We start from the raw sequence: 17784 nt of genomic DNA, 5'->3' as shown, positions 1-17784 counted from the left end.
GTATGCGAAATAAGGACGCTTCCTACTATTGTTATTGCGCATACGTTCTACGCATCTCAGGTACTTGGATTTCCCATGAGTGCTACTTACTAATACAGGGACATATTTGCGCGGTTTAAATCTATGAGCAGAAAGCAGGACTTAGCAAGTGCTCTTGGCATCCAAAAAGAAAATTGGAGGTAACTATGCATGTTTCAGAGATAATTTAGCTCCACTTTGGAAAAGAACGCCACACACTGCTTTGTGTTTTTAAGCTTTTTACACATGTTGTTACTCCCAAGTTTCTTTTTGCATTTTAATAAAGGTTGTTAAGATCTGATTTTTCCGCATGTTCATAAATGTGCAAAAATTTATTATTATAGTTCCCAAAGGGGTTCTTCCACTATGAATAAATTACATTTAAAAAGTTATTACGTACAAGATAATGCTAAAAATAAATAGATAAGTAAATGAAGGAATAAAATAGATAACGGTGGCAATAAATAATGGTAATTTAACTGAGTGGAGTGCAATTTGGTCTGAAATCACACGTATGATTTCAGACCAAAATTGCACGACACGAAGTTCAATTACCACTTTATTACATCCATTTAGAAATCACAATTGCTAAAATGTAGGATTTTCGTCAGAGCCAATATTTTATTGATCCAGTTGGGAACAAAAGTTAAAAAATTCGCCACAGGTTTTCTTTGTCTTTCATTTTCCTGCAATATGATTGGTTACCTTAAACAAGCCTTGAAATTTGATTGGTTGTTTTCTTTTAGTGTTCCTTTCTCATTGACTGGGGAAATGGTGCGATTTAGAGCAAAAAATAGTGCGATTTGGGAATAAATCACACTGCTAAGAACCAATCAGATTGCAAGGATCACCATTGATTTCTAAATGGATGTAATAAATGAATTAATCATAAAATAAATGTGAAAATAGTTTACGGCTGCTACGGCAACGACAACTGCACAAAACAGTGATGCCATTGGTTAAAAGAGGAAAAATAATCGTGCCGCACGTGCTGCTCGTGTGGCACGCATTTTAGCAAATATTTTTACGGTACTCTGCATAACAATGACGTGAAATCACCAAATTTGAGATTTCGGCGACAATGTGAGCATAAAAATGTGAACGTTTCATTCTCTATTTTTACGGGTAGACTTTCATATACCGGACAAAAATGGCGGAGGAGAAAATTGTTACTACGATTAGGCCTTGATAATTAGGTATTGTTATGTTCGCTTTGTTCTTTTGTGTTTTGTGGACATCAAGTTATTTCGTATCAGGTATATGCATATTGTAAAGATAGACTGGATTGGATTTGTCAAACATGAACTGGATTTGTAAAACATGGATTAAGTTCTTAAAGTCCCTAATAATGCATGGCGGCCGTAACCAACAGATAGTGAATTGATTTTGCTAGCATATATATGAATTCAAAGTTTCATATGTTTCAACTGCGGAATAGAATGGAATAAAATTTGGAAAGGAATTCCGCAGTTGAAATATATGCCATTTCGTTCATCTCGAACAGGATAAAAATTTGAACCCGCAACTGACTCGCATAATAATTGTCTGATTGCAACTGACGTCATAGGCCGCCATGTTGGTGAAAAGAACAGTAGCAAATAAATATTTTGGGAATTTGACTGTATTATGCAAAACTTTGCTACATCTACTGAAACTAATTTTGCATTATTCCATCTTGCACACTCAGCTGCTGGCAAAGGAAACTAAAAGGAAACGTAGAAATGCCGTTGAAGTGAAGGCAGACAACGAAACATTTGCCACTGTGTTTTAAAACATTACTAAATGCCGGTTGGGAAGGGACCTCGTTAGCTTGTACGGTTTGGTTTTCCACAGTTTCTTTCAAATGTCCTCTTATACAGGTGCATATGTATGTACAACTTATGAAAAAACAAAAGGAAAATTGCCTTGGGAACATCACGTGGTCTGAAATGGGAAAACAAAACGTACAAGCTAAAGAGGTCCATTTTACGTTGCTGCGTGCAAAAGACGATGGGGAAAAATGTACTTAGATGCACGCTGCATGCCGCCGATGTTTCTGGTCATTAAAGTGCCCCTGTGATAAAAAAAACACTTCCTTTTTTCCTTCAGATTTTGAAAGTGTGTTTGCTGAACACCTGACTGGCAAAATTTTGAGCTTTGATTTTTATCCAAAGGCCGTTTACTTTGAGTGTAAGTTTTGGATTTCACGGTCCGCCATTACTCACGTTCAAAACTGACCGATTGGACCTCGGACGGTTGGATCCAGGGAAAAGTGACGTCAGAGACTCACTAGCTTAAAATTTCAGCGTGTGAACGCAGCTTATTATATATGCAAAGCGTGAGTTTAAAAGTCTGAAAGCCCAAAACCCCCGTGCTGCATATTAATTCTGCGGCGTACACACGTATTGCATTCTTAAAGTAGTGAGCCTTTGACGTCATTTTCTCCTCGATCCAGCTCTCTCAAGAACATTAAATAGGAAAATTACAGTTAAAATAAAGTTGTCTTTTTGAAATCAAGGCTTAAAACGTGGGTCATTTAGTGTTTTGTTAACATAGTTTTGAAATCCAAAGAAAAATATGAATTGATTTTTTGGTCACAGGGGCACTTTAACACTGAACAATTATTCACCGAAGGCGAGGTCAATGTCGGTGAATAAAAACCGAGACGAAGTAGAGGCTTTTATTCAACGAGCCTGAGGCGAATAATTGTTTTAGTATGACTACATAGGTGGTTATTTGAGAAATATGCATTTTCTTTACAAAAAAAAAATTTCTTCATCTGTCACCTCGACATAACGCCTTGCGACCATTTGGAAAAAAAAAAAAAAAAAAAAACTTAGGTGATTTTCGTGTAATTAATAATCACCTCAAGTGCAACCAATCAGCACAGAGACTTTTCAATAATCACCTATGTAATTATACTAAAGGGTTTTATTGCGTAGCCGTTGCCATTTATAGGTTAACGGGTTCGAATAATCTCACAGTTCTTTAAATGGCTCGAAGTTGCCAGAAATTCTGAACAAAGTTTACGATAAAGTTGTTGTCGTTTCTCAGTGACGAAGTTCTTCATCATCATGACCAACCGTACGCCGCTCCGTGCTGTTTCCAGCGCTTAGTGTCACATTCAGTCCAATGGCGACATGATTTGTTCAACAGATTCTGTGCCTCTAAAGCAATACAGTTCTTTTGTTTGGTCGAAAATAGTTGAAAAACCCTATCCAATGACTAAATACTGGATGCTCGTCAAAACAAGACAAACAACAATGATACTCATTCGCAAATCGCAGCTGATACTCATTTGCATTAAGATGCAGCATGCATCTTGGTATAGTTATATTCTTGCTGGCTTGTACTAAAGGAACCTTCCTTCGCACATACCAACGTTGCCAAAAACAATTACATATATGGCAACTGGAGAAACAAAAATTTAATGTTTATAACCAAGAAACAAAGAAAGTTTGAATTTACCTCTAGAATAAGAGCAACAAAGAGGTTAATGACTAGAATGACAGAAATCAAGTACCACGCCACAAAATAAAGCTGCGCCCACCTGAAACACGAAACAGACAATTTTATTTAATACATGTTAAAATCCTTTTCCTCGAATCTCAACGATTTGGTAAAAAATTACATGTTTAATTTTAATCGCGTATTTGTCGGTCACACCAGGAGCATGTTTTTCCCTGCTCAGTGGCTTCACATTAATTTATTTACACTTTCTTTTCGAGTAATTTATATTCGACCTCAGTCGCTTTGCGGATGGCTCTTTTGCAGAGGGCACCAAGTGATGTCACAACATTAAGTTGGTCTTACCAATTGACAACTTCTGCGTATTCCTTCAGAAAGACATGCCAGTTGTTAACTACCATGAGATCCCACAGCACTACCACGGCAGCCTGCGTGAAAATTAATCAGGGCACGAAAATGTCTTTACAGTCAAACAAAGCACAGTGGCCAATTCCCACCATTTACCAATGCGGGTTAACACCAACCAAACACGTACAAGAAAATAACGTTTTAGTAAACTGAGTAAATTTTTTCTCAACGTAGCTTCAGCTTACGCGATGTTTACACCAAACAAGCATCTATGAGTTTTACGTGATGTGCTACCTCGAAAATAGAATTTTGATGTCAAAATAATTCTTCTGGACGCTTATGGATAACCTCCCGTCTCCCACCCCTTTCGGAGAATCGGTCTCTTGCTAACAATTTGCTGTTCGCCATTTTGGTAAACAAGGTTCACTTTAGTTAATAAACGTGTTCATAACTTGTTTATTGTTTAGTTGAGCACGCCCGCAGGGTAAACAGCACAAATCCAAACTATGTCAAATTAACCCACTTTGAAAATCTTTGACAACTTAAAACTAAGTACATGATAATGCGTCTGCCGATTTGGGGAGATGCAAAATTCCAGTGCAATGAATGTAATTTAATACTTACAAAAAAGTCGTCGAAGTTGTTGGCGTAGTACTGTAGCTGGTCAAATGTACCACATTCTTTACTTAACTTCCTGTAAATAAAAACAAATGCAAATACTTGTCAAGCGCCACTTCTTCGAATGGTGAAGGAATTCTTATATTTAACCGGTACTGATCGTATTAGACAATATACTAGCTCGCCAGGCCACTTCTTTTTAATATGATAAAAGGTATATAACCATTTGTTGGAGACTTTAGAAATATATTCACAGCACGCATTCCATCTTAGATCACTGGATAAATATACACCCGGAAATTTTTAATGGTCTACCCTTGCAATGACAGTGCCCGATGAACATATAGGGGCAACCGACCCAAGTTACGTTTGGAGAAAGTTAACGATAATTTACCTAGTTTCATCTACTCCGACGTTCGATGGATCAGTGACACCAGCAAATAGCATCATACCAAATACAGCAAAAACGTAAAAAACTGCCTGTGGTAAAAAGATACGAGAATCTATGAGCTAAATGATACTAAAGAAACAACCAAGTTTAGGGGAATACTATACTCCCTACACTTACAATGATTGCTATGTGTATGGTAGCGTTACGCCCAGGGCTATTGTACACTACGTTTTTAAGTAGGGTTGGTAAAACATTTCTTTACGCTTATCGGTAGCATCTCCGGATATTTCTTCACAACTAAGTTGATAAACATTTGATGAACGTGAAGTTCTACATACAACTCGTCGTTTTTTACCCAATGAATCAGCCGAAAACAAGCTGAACATTTTATGACGGATACCGGCTAACCAAGGACGACCATAAACACCAACAGCGTAGAAAAGGGACAAAAGCACTTACTGGATTAAGACGAAAATATGAAAGTCCACGCAAGTTTCGAAAATCGTCAGATTCTGTCAACGTCATTTTGCTAGGCCAGAGGTACAGTTAACTGCATACAATATGCTTCTAGCCCATGCTTGCAGACGCATCAATACACTAAGATGCGCCATTTCTCGAAATATTAAACGAAATAAAACAAAATGATTTTCGCCTGCTCAACTCTACTCACAACCAGACCTTATCCGTTCTACTATGCTAAAAATGAAAAAAAAAAATGGCTAAATGAAGTATCAAATGCATGTCCTTACTACAATAATTCCTGCGAAAGGCCTCAGGTTCTTCAACAACCTCAACAGTGTTTTAAGAATAAGAGAAAGAGCCTGCATGGAAGATAGAAAGAGAAATCATGTAGTGCCGGTCAACGCTTCATTAAAATAATGGAAATTCACAGTCCCCTATTTTCCGACATGTCGTGGAGTTTGTAGGCCAAATTTTCATCATCCTTAAAAGGTTGGCAACTCATGATTTTATATATAAAGAGCTGGATGTCTCACGGCTTGTCTTCGATCAGTATTTCCCCCTTAAGCATATATGCTTCTGTTTTACCTTAACCATAAGGCCATTTCCGAGTTCATGTCTGCCTCCCCTTCAAAGCGATTGCAAGTACGAAGTTTTTCTTATGAAAATTAGTTTTCATTCATTTGTAAAGTAGAACTAATTACCATCACAAAAACTTCGCACTGAGACTCGCTTTGAAGAGGAGACAGACATCAACTCGGAAACGGCCTATTGTATATAGCCTCTTTTCTTTCTACGTTTAGAAATTTGGCCACCTTTTGTCACAGCGCGAAAGAAAACTTGCTATGCGCAATCCATGATCGCTGACAATTTCGTTAAGTTTGCGACACGCATGCCTGGTACAATTTTCTGCTTCCTAACGCATGAGGTGACATGTGACGTAATTCAAATGATCACTTTTGTCGCTACGCAACGCTAGTACAGACAGGAATAGTTGCACGCCAGAACATAGTCCCCTACCTCCCAGTTTCAAACTTTCAAGGGGGGAGAGACTGATACCGAGAAAAAAATCTACATCGCCACAGCATTTAGGCTGTTAATGTGGTTATTTATATGCAAAGTTAACTTGAAAAGGACTGCCGGTCAGCTGTTATTGACATTGTGCATGCGCCGTCGCTGTACTTTGCACGTGTGGCGGGGTGCCGAGGTTGACCCGTGGCTAGGTTGCCACGATTACCTCTTGCCAATTGCATCATTTGCTGTATGTCACCTACCCTCCAATCAAGTATTGACAAGTCAATAACACATTATACTATTTACCAATAACTCCCGTTTGGGTGGCAATTCTGTGCAGATCATTTCCGTTGAAAAGAAACAAAGCCAGCGGAAAAAAGGCAGATGAAGAGTTTTCATTTTACATGGGAGATAAACGAACTCGTTTTATGGAGGCTAGTAAAAGTGACATTAAAATGCCGGTCGCAAATGCTGTTCTGGAGAATCGGACAATGAAAATTGGTAAAATAGGAGAATCGGAAAAATCATGGCGTAGAATCGGAAGAATCGCAGAATCTGAACAAGCGGAGAATCTGAAGAATCGGAAGAGTCGTACGTCAAAAAGTCATATTTTACTATTGTACGATTTAGCCATAATCGCACCCTTCTGTGTTCTGGAAAGTACAAGAAAGTCAACAAAATATGCTGTCGTCTTGAAGGTGAAGAAAGTTATGAGCACACTCTATAGATTTAATCCTACGTGAACTTAAACTGAGTCATTTTATAGAGCAGAGAATTTAATACAATGTGTTTACCAACTATAAAATAAACCAACCGTTCGAAGGAGAGAAAAATTCCAGCTCCACTTGCAAATACCGTCATCCAGCGTTTTCAGATTCTGTGTTTCGTGGTTGAAATTTCTTTTTCAGTAAGAAAAAAGGGCCTTGTTTCGAGTTTTCGACTCGCAGTGACAATTAAAACGATTTAATTTCTTTCATGAGACCGACACGCTTTCTTTCTAGTCCAATTTTAAACAGTGCATCGAAAAAATACGAAGTATTGCCGCCATCAGATCAACACTGGCTTTTTACACTAAAACGGTTTTTTGCGCGATATCATGTGAAAATTAAAGGAAAGGATATAAAATAAATAATCTCCTTTCTGGCTTGCTGGTATGTTGGCTGATAATGTCCTTGCCTGAGAGATTGTCCTCAGTCAAAATTTCATATTTGCCCTCGAAGCTTCGCTTCTTGGCCAAACAGTCATTTTTCGGACAATCTCTCAGACGCGGACATTATCAAATTTCTAGTTTCTAAAGAAACTGTGGTGCTGCGTCGGTGGGAGAGTAAAACATGAAAATTTGGTTTTATCAAACGCGTTGATAAAGGTCGAATTACCACCGTGAAAGATTTGGAAAGCTGACGTTTCGAACGATAGTCCTTCGTCAGAGCGAATGACAGTGGAATGACGAAGGGCTAACGCTCGAAACCTCAGCTTTCCAAATCGTTCACGGTGGTAATTCGACCTTTATCAGCCGACATACCAGCCACCCGAAGGGGTTTATTTACTAAGTATCGTTATCATATAAAAAGTAATGTCCCCTCAACTTGAAGAAATACGAACAAAATACCGTCATTTGTGTCACACAAGGTGTAGAACCTCGAGGAATCTTACCTTAACGTTAGGGACAATTCTCAACAGGCGAAATGTGATTAAGATGTTGGTTATTTGCGTCATATTTCTTAGAGATAATGAATATTCCGATAATACTCCTTTGCTAGCCCTGAATAAAAACAACAGCAACAAAAACCGTTACGCATATAAATGCAAACAACTCAGTGTTTTACATCGTTGAAGGGATAACATGTCATCTTCACACGTGAAAAGATCACTGTTGTTACGGTTACATATAAAAATAGCGCCTTTCGATGCATTTCGTGAAATGATTTAGTATTTCATTGGTGTTTATATAATAAATAGAATATTGCATGCTGCTTGGGGATACGAAATTTCTCCTCTCGTGTTGAGAAATATTTCACTCGTTCGCTCGAAGAGAAATTTCGTATTTCCGCGCGGCCATGTAATCCCGGGCACGTAATATCCTCTATGTCTGTACTTGTAAACCCTGGCTGTATTTTGGTCTGCAAAATGCTACAAAACAATGGGCACAAAGGACCATACATAAATGGTGGTAAGATATCTTTCCTTCAATGTGTCCTTGCTTCGGTTTCTTTGCGCGAGGTGTCACAGTGCGCGGGCTGGGTTTGTTGGTGGTCTCTACCCTGTATAGCCTGAAATGTCAGTCTCGCCCGGGGAAGGCTGAGGGCGGGAGACGACTGACATTTCAGGCTATACCCTGTACCGACAGGTTTGGTTTCCAGTCTGCAACGAGAGGTTTTTCTCCGTGTACTTCGCTTTTCTTTTACCAGCCAGGATTGAGGGTGTCCCGTCTCTCAGTACTACGCAAAAAGTGCTTTAATTTTCTCTTCACAGTCTACTTACTTTGAGAATGGAAAACCATATAGACAAACATGGGCAATCTCTACCAACTGCAAGACAAGAAACACGACAAGATGGGTCAAAAAAAGGAAGAAAGAATTCAAAAAAAGAAAGAAAAAAAAGAACAAAATACATACGTGCGGATGCGATCTCGAAGTGTACAAAGAAAAAATAATAAAAGAAAGGAAAAACGGGATAAATAGAAGAGCAAACCTGCATAATTTTCTTGCACTGTTCAAAACATATTTCTATTTTTCTGTATTTCAAAAGACTTTTGATCAAATACACATAACACATACTTCCACCTAATTAAGGGGTTTTAATTTTCATTGAGGCAAACTCATGATATGTCATTTGCGAGTAGTTAATTTGCATAAATCCGATCACAACAAACGGAATTTAAGTCAGTGACTACATTTTGAAGGGTAAAATGTAGAGAATAAGTTACTCACAACAAGAATTAATGTAACAAATCCACAATAAACATTGACCTGCAATAATAACAACATAAGAAATCTAAGAAGAAAAAAAATGAGTGACGATTTTCAAACGTAAAGAAGCCACGTGTGAGAGGGCTGCGAGCCGGTGTCTGACATTTGCAGACTGCAGACTGCAGACAAATAGCGCTGATAAACAGTATTTAAGTCTAAACACCCATTTCAAATATTTGTCTGCAGTCTGCAGTCTGCAAATGTCAGACACCGGCTGCGAGCAGGGATTTTGTGGAATAACTAAAAATTCACCGGGTCTTTCATAGTGGTACTATGATCAAAAAATCAAATCTTTTTTCTTTGGATTTCAAAACTATGTTAACTAAACACTAAGTGACCCAAGTTTTAAGCCTTAATTTGAAAAAGATACTTGTTTATTTTAACTGGAACTTTCCCATTTAACAGTCCGCCATTACTAACTTTAAAATCTTGAGAGAGCTGGACTAAGGAGAAAATGAAAAAGACTCACTAGTTTAAGAATGCAATGCGATTGTACGCGACTGAATTAGTATGCAGCTGGGCTCTCGGATTTTTAAACTCGTGTTTTGCATACATAAGAAACTGCGTTTACACGCTGAAATTTTAAGCTATTGAGTGACTGACGTCACTTTTCCCAAGATTCAACCCTCTGAGGTCCAGTGAGTCAGTTTTGAACATGAGTAATGGCGAATGGCGGACCATGAAATCCAAAACTTACGCTCAAAGTAATCAGTCTTTGGATAAAAATCAAAGTCAGGTGAAAAGCAGACACACTTTCAAAATATGAAGAAAAAAAGGAAGTGATTTTTTTTTAATCACTGTACCACTTTAAGACATATTGCCTAGAGATAAATGTCAAAAGGACAAATAAGTTACTGGAGAGAAAGAATTTAGCCAACAAAAACGTTAAGGCATTTACTTGCTGTAAAAGGTGGGCTGCCTTAGGCACATCCAGATGATTTGTCAATCTACCCTGGACGTATACAGATATCTGCAATAATCTGTCCAATAATAAAGCTCCTAACGGGAATATGTCCGTAATATTTCATTTAACCAATTATACTACGAGGTCGCGCTGGATATGACGTGATAGGTAACGCGCCGAGTTGGTTATAATCATTTTATATCCAGCAAGCCCGAGTAGAATAATTGTTTTATTAAAAACTCCAGGATCAACAACTCTTCTATGTATTCTCGACTAAAGCATCGATTTCTGCCTCGGTCAATTCGGGTACAAAACGGCCTTTGTCGGCCATTTTTTCGCAGAGCTGCAAACTGACACGTTCCTTGACCATATATGGTACAGCAGGTATATGGACTGATAGCCTGTGTCCGGCGAGCCAATAAAATGCTGAAAATCTGATATTTGTAGTTCAGTGTTTAATAAAATGTTATCTGTCGTGCTTGTTTTAAAATCCTAGCTTTTTTTCGTCCTAAAAATTTCTCTAAATGGTTCCGTCTCGGTGTTGCTGTTTGTTGATCGCCATCTTAGATTATCAGTCGTGCTTGAATGGATTCGAACAATAATATGGGCCCGCTTCTGGAAAGTCCCGAAAACTTTCTGGGCCCGAAAAGCCATTTGTGAACCTGCCAACCGCTTGTTTTGGAAAGCTTATTTTTTAAACATGTTTTCAAGGTAACAAAAAGCAAACTGACTGTAAAGTTTGACGACTTAAATCCTCTCCGTTCTTGAGATACAAAGGGAATTGTGACACCCGAAAATGGCCTGTAAAGTTCCGGGACTTTCGAGAAACGGGCCCATGGCCAGCAATTCTCAGGATAAATGAAGCACTCTGATTGGCTGGTTTTCGGTCGGGATTTTACAGTACGGACCATTACCATGGAAACGTATTTTTTTCTCTCCCGAGAAATTCAAGGTGAAACATAAAACGTTTTGAAGAAAAGGAAGTTTTTTTTCACCACAAAAGTACAATTACAGCAAACGGAATTTAGTTTTACATGTGATGAAAGACCCAAGATTACGAACATTCATCAGGAGGAAAGAAGCGATGCCCTATAATAAAGAACTTACTAACCTCACTTGCTCGAGACCGTACTGGGGAATATTGGCCCTCGGTAGTTTTTGCACCTGCTGCGCCCGCGGGCCAATATTCCCCAGTACGGCTCTCGCCCTCAGTTAGTATGAGGTTATTATTCTTTGAAATCGAGGTGAATAGAGGCAGAATATTTGCCACTATGCACCGAGAAAGAAAAGAACAATTGTTTAAGGTAAACACACGAAGTGATCTCTCAACATTTGCAGAAGAAACCATCAAAGTCGATTTAATAGACCTTATTCACGATAGCCGCCATGTTGGATTTGCTATTATCATGCAAATTAGCGACATTTTTCTGAGGGGGCAAACAACACAAGTTTGAGAGGTTATAACGAACATCTTAGCTACACAGATGATTTGTTTCACGTTCATTGAATGTTTATCACCTAAGCAGTAAAATACAATCATTATACAAGTTACTTCGACCTTTTTTTAAATGAAAAATGAGCAGATAACGAGGTAGAAAGTCAAAATGTCAAAGGCAATCAAAAGATATAAAATTATTATAAAAGGCACTTAGCTCTAAATACTAAAATGGAATTTTTGCAATGTTATTTCAATATTTCGACGAGCCGATTTTCAGCAATTTGCTTTGTTTCCAATGTTTGCCCCCCAGCATAACACATGGCTAATTTGCATAACAATTTGAAAAGCAACATGACGGCCATTGTGAATAAGGCCTATTGACATCTCACCAATTCATGCGTGGAAAACGTGCAAGCGGTACAATGCATGCGCGAAAGTGTTTACAGAAGCATCTAAAAAATCCTCCTTAAAATCCTCGTCACAAACTAACAAATGGCCATTTAACACCGTTCAAATCAGAAATTTAAATCGAAAGTCTGCTTGTTAAAACATTTTCACCCTTCGATCAAAGTTTTACAAGTTCATTTGAAATGGAAATTAAAAATACAGTTGGTGAAGGAGCCCGGGGGGGAAGGGGGGGGGGGTACTCGATGTATCCCTGGTTGGGGAGGTGCAGCGCGGCCCCTCATACCCTGACCCTGTTTAAGACAAATATCGCTGATTTTCCAACCCATTTTAAGACAGAATTCCGATTTTTGATACCCTGTTTAAGACATTTAACCCAGTTTAAGACAAAAAATGATAAATAGATACCCTGATTAAGACAAAAAATGATAAATTCGATACCCTGTTCAAGACAAAAATCCCGAAAAACATACCCTGGCTGGCCGCACGTCCCCATTAAGCCCTTATAAGGGAGTACCCCCCCCCCCCTCCCCCCGGGTGAAGGAGCCACCAGAAAATGGCGGCTGTAATTGAGGCGAGCGTGGCATTGTTGTAATATGACCCGTCTTGTTTCCTTGAAGCCACGCAGAACTTTCCTAAATTTGTTTGCTGGGTAAACCAGCCCTGCAAAATACAATTACTCGGAGTGAAACAAATTGTTGGTGTGAGCATTGTTTAAATATTTTTAGCAATTATTAAGTTTATCTGGAAAAACGAAGCCAAACGCTGGTTGGCAAAAATATGAAATCTTCTCTTACCTTTGAAAACTTCCAGGCCAAATTTTTGTGGCCCTCTTTGTATTCTGTGGTACAGCATCATCTTGTTTTCTCAATATTTCCGATTCAGAAGTGCTGGCGAAACGCGAGTTTTTTTTGTTTGCATCAGGCATTATTCACTCCTTAGGCCGGTTTTAAACGTCACATTTCACATGTGCCGAATCTAATGCAAACGACAAAAATCTATTGTTTCACGCATTTGCATTAGATTCGGCACATGTGAAAAGCGACGTTTAAAAAACAGGCCTTAAGCCCGCCGCACACTTGAGGAAAGAGCTGAGCAAACTGCCTCGCGAGGCGGTTTGCTCAGCCGTTTCCTCACGTGTGCGGGGAAATTGTGGTGAGAAATTCGCCTCGCGAGGCCGTGAGGATAAAATCAACCCTTTTTTATATTTTTGGCCTCGCGAGACAAATTCCTCAATGTGTGCGGCCATCGTGAGAATCGAGCTGAGCTTGGTTTAATCAAGCAGCCAATAAAAATACATGGCATACTCACGTGACTCCAGCGGTTCAGGATGGTGTTGGAGGAAGAAATTCCGACGTCACTGAAGTCACGTGCTCAGCTCTTTCCTCACCGTGTGCGGCGGGCTTTAGGGAGTGATCATTAAATGCTCAATTACGCCGAGATAGCGAACCAATCACAAGGACTACCCTCCCATCTGGGGGCAACTAGAAGTATCCTCATTTACTTCATGGAAGTAAGAAGAGGATTAGAGATGAGGATCTTTCTTCTTGGCCTAGCGTGTTTATTTATTTGGCGCACCTATGGCAAAACGTATCAATCTTAACCGCACCCCTCTACACTCAAGTTGTAAGACAAGCCATAAGATTGTAAAACTAACCATGGTCGAGCGATATCTCTGAAAGCCAACAGCCCACAGTTTTAACAGCTAACAAGAAAGAAAATACATAAATTGATTAAAATCAATCCAAGTGACGATACGACAATTTTTTTCCTGGCTTCGAAACTTGCAGCAAAAAATCGACACCTAAAACTCTCTTACAAGGAGGACGGTTTTACCCTTTTCACGACAATTTTCCGGCCGAGGCTTACTGTTTATCAACACGTTTACGTTACAAACGCAAACAGCAGAAGCCACAGTGACCACGTAACAAGTTATTTGTGGAAAAAAAGAACCCCAAAACCAATTTCGGTAAGTCAATGTCAAGTCTTACCGCAATGAACTCACGTTGACTGTCTGTTGACTCACAAAACGGTAGTAGCCAAAATGCGGTGCCGGGGTCGAGGTATCTTTTTTTTTTTTTTTCCAATTTTTTTTGTTTCAACTGTTGTCGTTATTCTCCTGTACTGTTATTTTCGAGTGTTTACAATACAATACAATACATACTTAATTGACCGTTCCCAATAGGGGCTTTTCAGGGCCAATGAAACAATCAACGAAACAACAGAACACAACAACAACAACTGTTAAGAACCCCAACTGGCCGGAGGCAAACCAGTTGGCTATTTACAAGTGCAGCTGAGACGTTGAACCAGGGACTACCAGGAACAAATTCAGCGAGTGGTCAGAGCGGGTCTTAAACCCGGGATCTCCGGATCTCAAGGCAAGCGCCCTAACCACTGGGCCACACTGTCTCCGTCTTTGAAATCTTTCCTTCTTTTATGGTGGAAATTAGTCCAAAAAAATAAGGAACACCCGCAAGCTCTTAGTTTGTGTTTCGAAATTAAGAGAATTTCCGACTGAAATTGGAGGTTTTGTGGGGAATATACGCTAACTCAAGATCGCTAGAGACACTGAAGATTCGCTTAGCTCCACATTTAAAACCACATTCTAACGTTTACTTCGTAAAAACTTCCTCCGCAATACAAATAAAACAATGGTCGTCACGCAAAACTAAGAGCTTTCATAGCTTTCATAGCTTCCGTAGGTTTCTTAATTTTTTTGCTTTTTTTTCCCACCGCAAATGAAATACAGATGCCGGTCATTCGAAAATAAGAGTACAGGAGAATAACGACAAAAATTGAATGAAAAAAATTTGGAAAAGAAAAGACACCCCGACCCCGATCCCGGCCCCGTGTTTTGGCTATTACCGTTTTGGGTATCTCACAAACAGCTCAATCGAAACTCACAATATTCGAGAGGTAAGGATTTCATTTTGTATAGCGTCTTTTTCCACAAACAATGTTCAAAAAGACTCCGACTTTTTGTTTTTGTTTTTGTTTTTAGTTAACTACTCGAGATTAACAGAGTCCATTCCGAGTTGCCGTGGGTGTTAAGTAAAAAAATGAAACGGCAAGCCGACGTTGACCGTTTCACGGAAAATCTCTCTAATATCATTATTATTATCTTCCATTATTGGAAAAATGCAAATTTTAGAATGATGTTGCATGCGCTTCTCGACACAAGTTGAGATATGTTTGTCGTTTGCAGTAAAAGCGATGTTAAATCTCTCTCATGATAATGTAGCGTGTGGAAGCAGCCGATTTAGTAAGCAGTACAAAGAACTTGGACTTGCAGACTTATTAAACACAACGGCGCCGACATTGAAAAAAATTTTAACATAGACCATTGTTTGCAAGAGGCATTTTAGCTCACTGAAAGTGAGATGCTTTTAGACAAATCTTTTTTTTCCTCTGTCCTTGTCTTCTCGACACTGTTCAAAATAATGAACAGTCTTTATACATGCCCTAACATTAAGAAAAATGAAATAACATTTGTTAGGCTCCAAAGGCGAGCCAATGAAAAAAAAAAAAGCAAGTCAAGATCAATACAACATCTACAGTTGAATTCTCCGTTCGACTGTGCAACTTTTTCGCGTTATCTCACCTGTTCGAAAGCATAGTACAACACAAAAAAGAAATTTGCAGCCTGAAAAAAACAAACAAACAATTCTGAAGGTCCGTGTGCACAGGTAAGAGACCATGACATGCCAACTCATGACTTGCCGGCTTCTGGAGCTTGAGGAACCCACAACATTTCGTTTCTCCACAACTTCGATGTTTGTTTCGACTTTGATTGTCTCAAGGGTTTAAAAGTTAAAATAACCTCTGCTTTGGGTTTTCTCAAACAAGTAGCCTGCGAACGCAGACGTATCAGGGGCACCCAACGTCAAATTTCGGAAAACATCTGTTCGGAAAACATTTTGAGATCTAGAATTTTTGGAAAATTTGTTGTAAAATTTTTTGCTTGCCTGCCTGTCCTAGGATTTTCGAACATCTAAAACATGGTATAATTGCCCATTTTTAACGGATTTTTGCCCTAAAAAGGTCACCTAGAATTTTCGGGACTTAGAGTTAGAGTTAACGACTTCCAAAATCCTGAATTCAAGATTTTGGAAGTCCAAAATCTTGAATTCCAAAATTTTGAATTCAGGGTTTTAGCAGTGCAAAATCCTGAATTCACGATTTTGGAAACTTAACTCTAACTCTACGACATAACTCTATGAAAATAACTCCGAGATTAGGGAGCTTTAGTAACGACAACGGCGACGGCAACGAGAACGTCATCTCAAAACAGAAATTCGCGTTATTGTAATCACTTAGTGACTATTCAAAGATTTTTAACATGACAATGGTGTGTCAGTCCCTCAGGAATGAAACCGATATGCGTCACGCTTAATTTAGGGGAGAAATGAAAATGCATCATCCAAGTGCTCACGTCGTCCATAAAACCTCAAATTTGGTTCTTTTACGTTGTTGTTTTGCTAACGACGGCAAGGAAATGGACAAAAATGAAAAGATGCACGTGCAGGGCGTGCAAAGCTATTGTTTTTTTACATCAAAAATGCAAATTTGTGACGTTCTCGTTGCCGTTGCAACAACAACGGCGCAAAATAATGATATCATTGGTTAAAAGAGCATAAATAATCGTGCTGCACGTGCAGCACGGATTTTAGCACGGATTCTTGCGGTACTCTGTGTAAAGGCCGGTTTACACGGTACGATTTGTCGGCCCGATCTGTCGGCCCGACAGTGTCGGGGCGCGAATCGTACGTGTATTTTGACACCCGATCTTAAGGCCGATGCGTGAAAACGAAATCGGCCCGATTCAGAAAATCTGTTGCAGTGCAACAGATTTTTGTCGAGTCGGGCCGACACTTTCAAAGAAGCCGACATGTCAATCAAATTTTTGAGAAAAGAGCATGCGTACCAAACAGAAGCAATCAAAATGGCGGACATGAAGACTCTGAAGAGGCCAAAGTCGCGCAGTTTCCAAGAGAAAGAAATCTCCCTGCTGATAGCCGAATGGATTAAATATCCGTGTCTATATGACAAGGGGAATAAAGAGTATCATGGCAAGAACAAAAGAGAGATTGCGAGAACGCATGTAGCCAAATCACTGAACAAACAACTTGGATATGACATAAGTTGGTGAAAAGCCCCGGCTTCGGTCCGATGCCAATTTTTCACCCAAGCACATCGTGTTTTCCTTCTTCCTCTCTTTTTGATTCTTGATAATGCTGCAGCAAGTAACAGTAATGACGTTGTTGCTGCTGCTGTTGATGAATAAAGCGACCAAAAACCGTTGTGCTCGTCAGCCATTTTGTTTTCGCCGTAGCATTCACTACGCATGCGGAGTAAAACACCGCTTTAAAAAAGAACGAGGGCTACTAGACATTCTTCACGTCGGGACTGACGTCGGGCCTTAAGATCGGGTGTCAAAATACACGTAAGATTTGCGTCCCAACACTGTCGGGCCGACAGATCGGGGCGACAAATCGTAGCGTGTAAACCGGCCTTAAGGGTCGATTTACACGGTACGATTTTTGTCGCATGCGACAAGCTCACAACAGGCCTACGACATTACTTACGATTGTCGCAGCGTTTTAAAGCATGTTTTAAAATGCTACCACATTTTTCTGACGTACACAACAATCGTAAATCATGTCGTGGGCTTGTCGTCAGCCGTTGTCGCATGCGACAAAGTACCGTGTAAATCGGCCCTAAATCGGCCCTAAGGACGACGTGAAATTACCAAATTTTAGGTTTTAACGAC

At 39.4% G+C, this 17784-nt stretch overlaps 1 protein-coding gene across 1 annotated transcript in view; it reads right to left on the bottom strand.

The window, feature by feature from the left end:
• Nucleotides 1-17784, bottom strand: part of LOC138007180 (two pore channel protein 2-like) — a 56750-nt gene that overhangs the window by 3404 nt on the left and 35562 nt on the right. The window contains exons 18-27 of the mRNA XM_068853943.1: nucleotides 15616-15657; nucleotides 13669-13716; nucleotides 9226-9264; nucleotides 8777-8823; nucleotides 7949-8057; nucleotides 5572-5643; nucleotides 4826-4911; nucleotides 4438-4507; nucleotides 3811-3893; nucleotides 3466-3547 (exon numbers count right to left, since the gene is read on the bottom strand). Coding sequence (XP_068710044.1) covers nucleotides 3466-3547; nucleotides 3811-3893; nucleotides 4438-4507; nucleotides 4826-4911; nucleotides 5572-5643; nucleotides 7949-8057; nucleotides 8777-8823; nucleotides 9226-9264; nucleotides 13669-13716; nucleotides 15616-15657 — 678 coding nt within the window. The remainder of the gene's footprint in view (nucleotides 1-3465; nucleotides 3548-3810; nucleotides 3894-4437; nucleotides 4508-4825; nucleotides 4912-5571; nucleotides 5644-7948; nucleotides 8058-8776; nucleotides 8824-9225; nucleotides 9265-13668; nucleotides 13717-15615; nucleotides 15658-17784) is intronic.

The sequence above is a fragment of the Montipora foliosa genome, chromosome 6, assembly GCF_036669935.1.
Source record: "Montipora foliosa isolate CH-2021 chromosome 6, ASM3666993v2, whole genome shotgun sequence".
In the NCBI taxonomy this organism is placed as follows: Eukaryota; Metazoa; Cnidaria; class Anthozoa; order Scleractinia; family Acroporidae; genus Montipora; species Montipora foliosa.
This window is presented reverse-complemented; position numbering and strand designations above follow the sequence as displayed.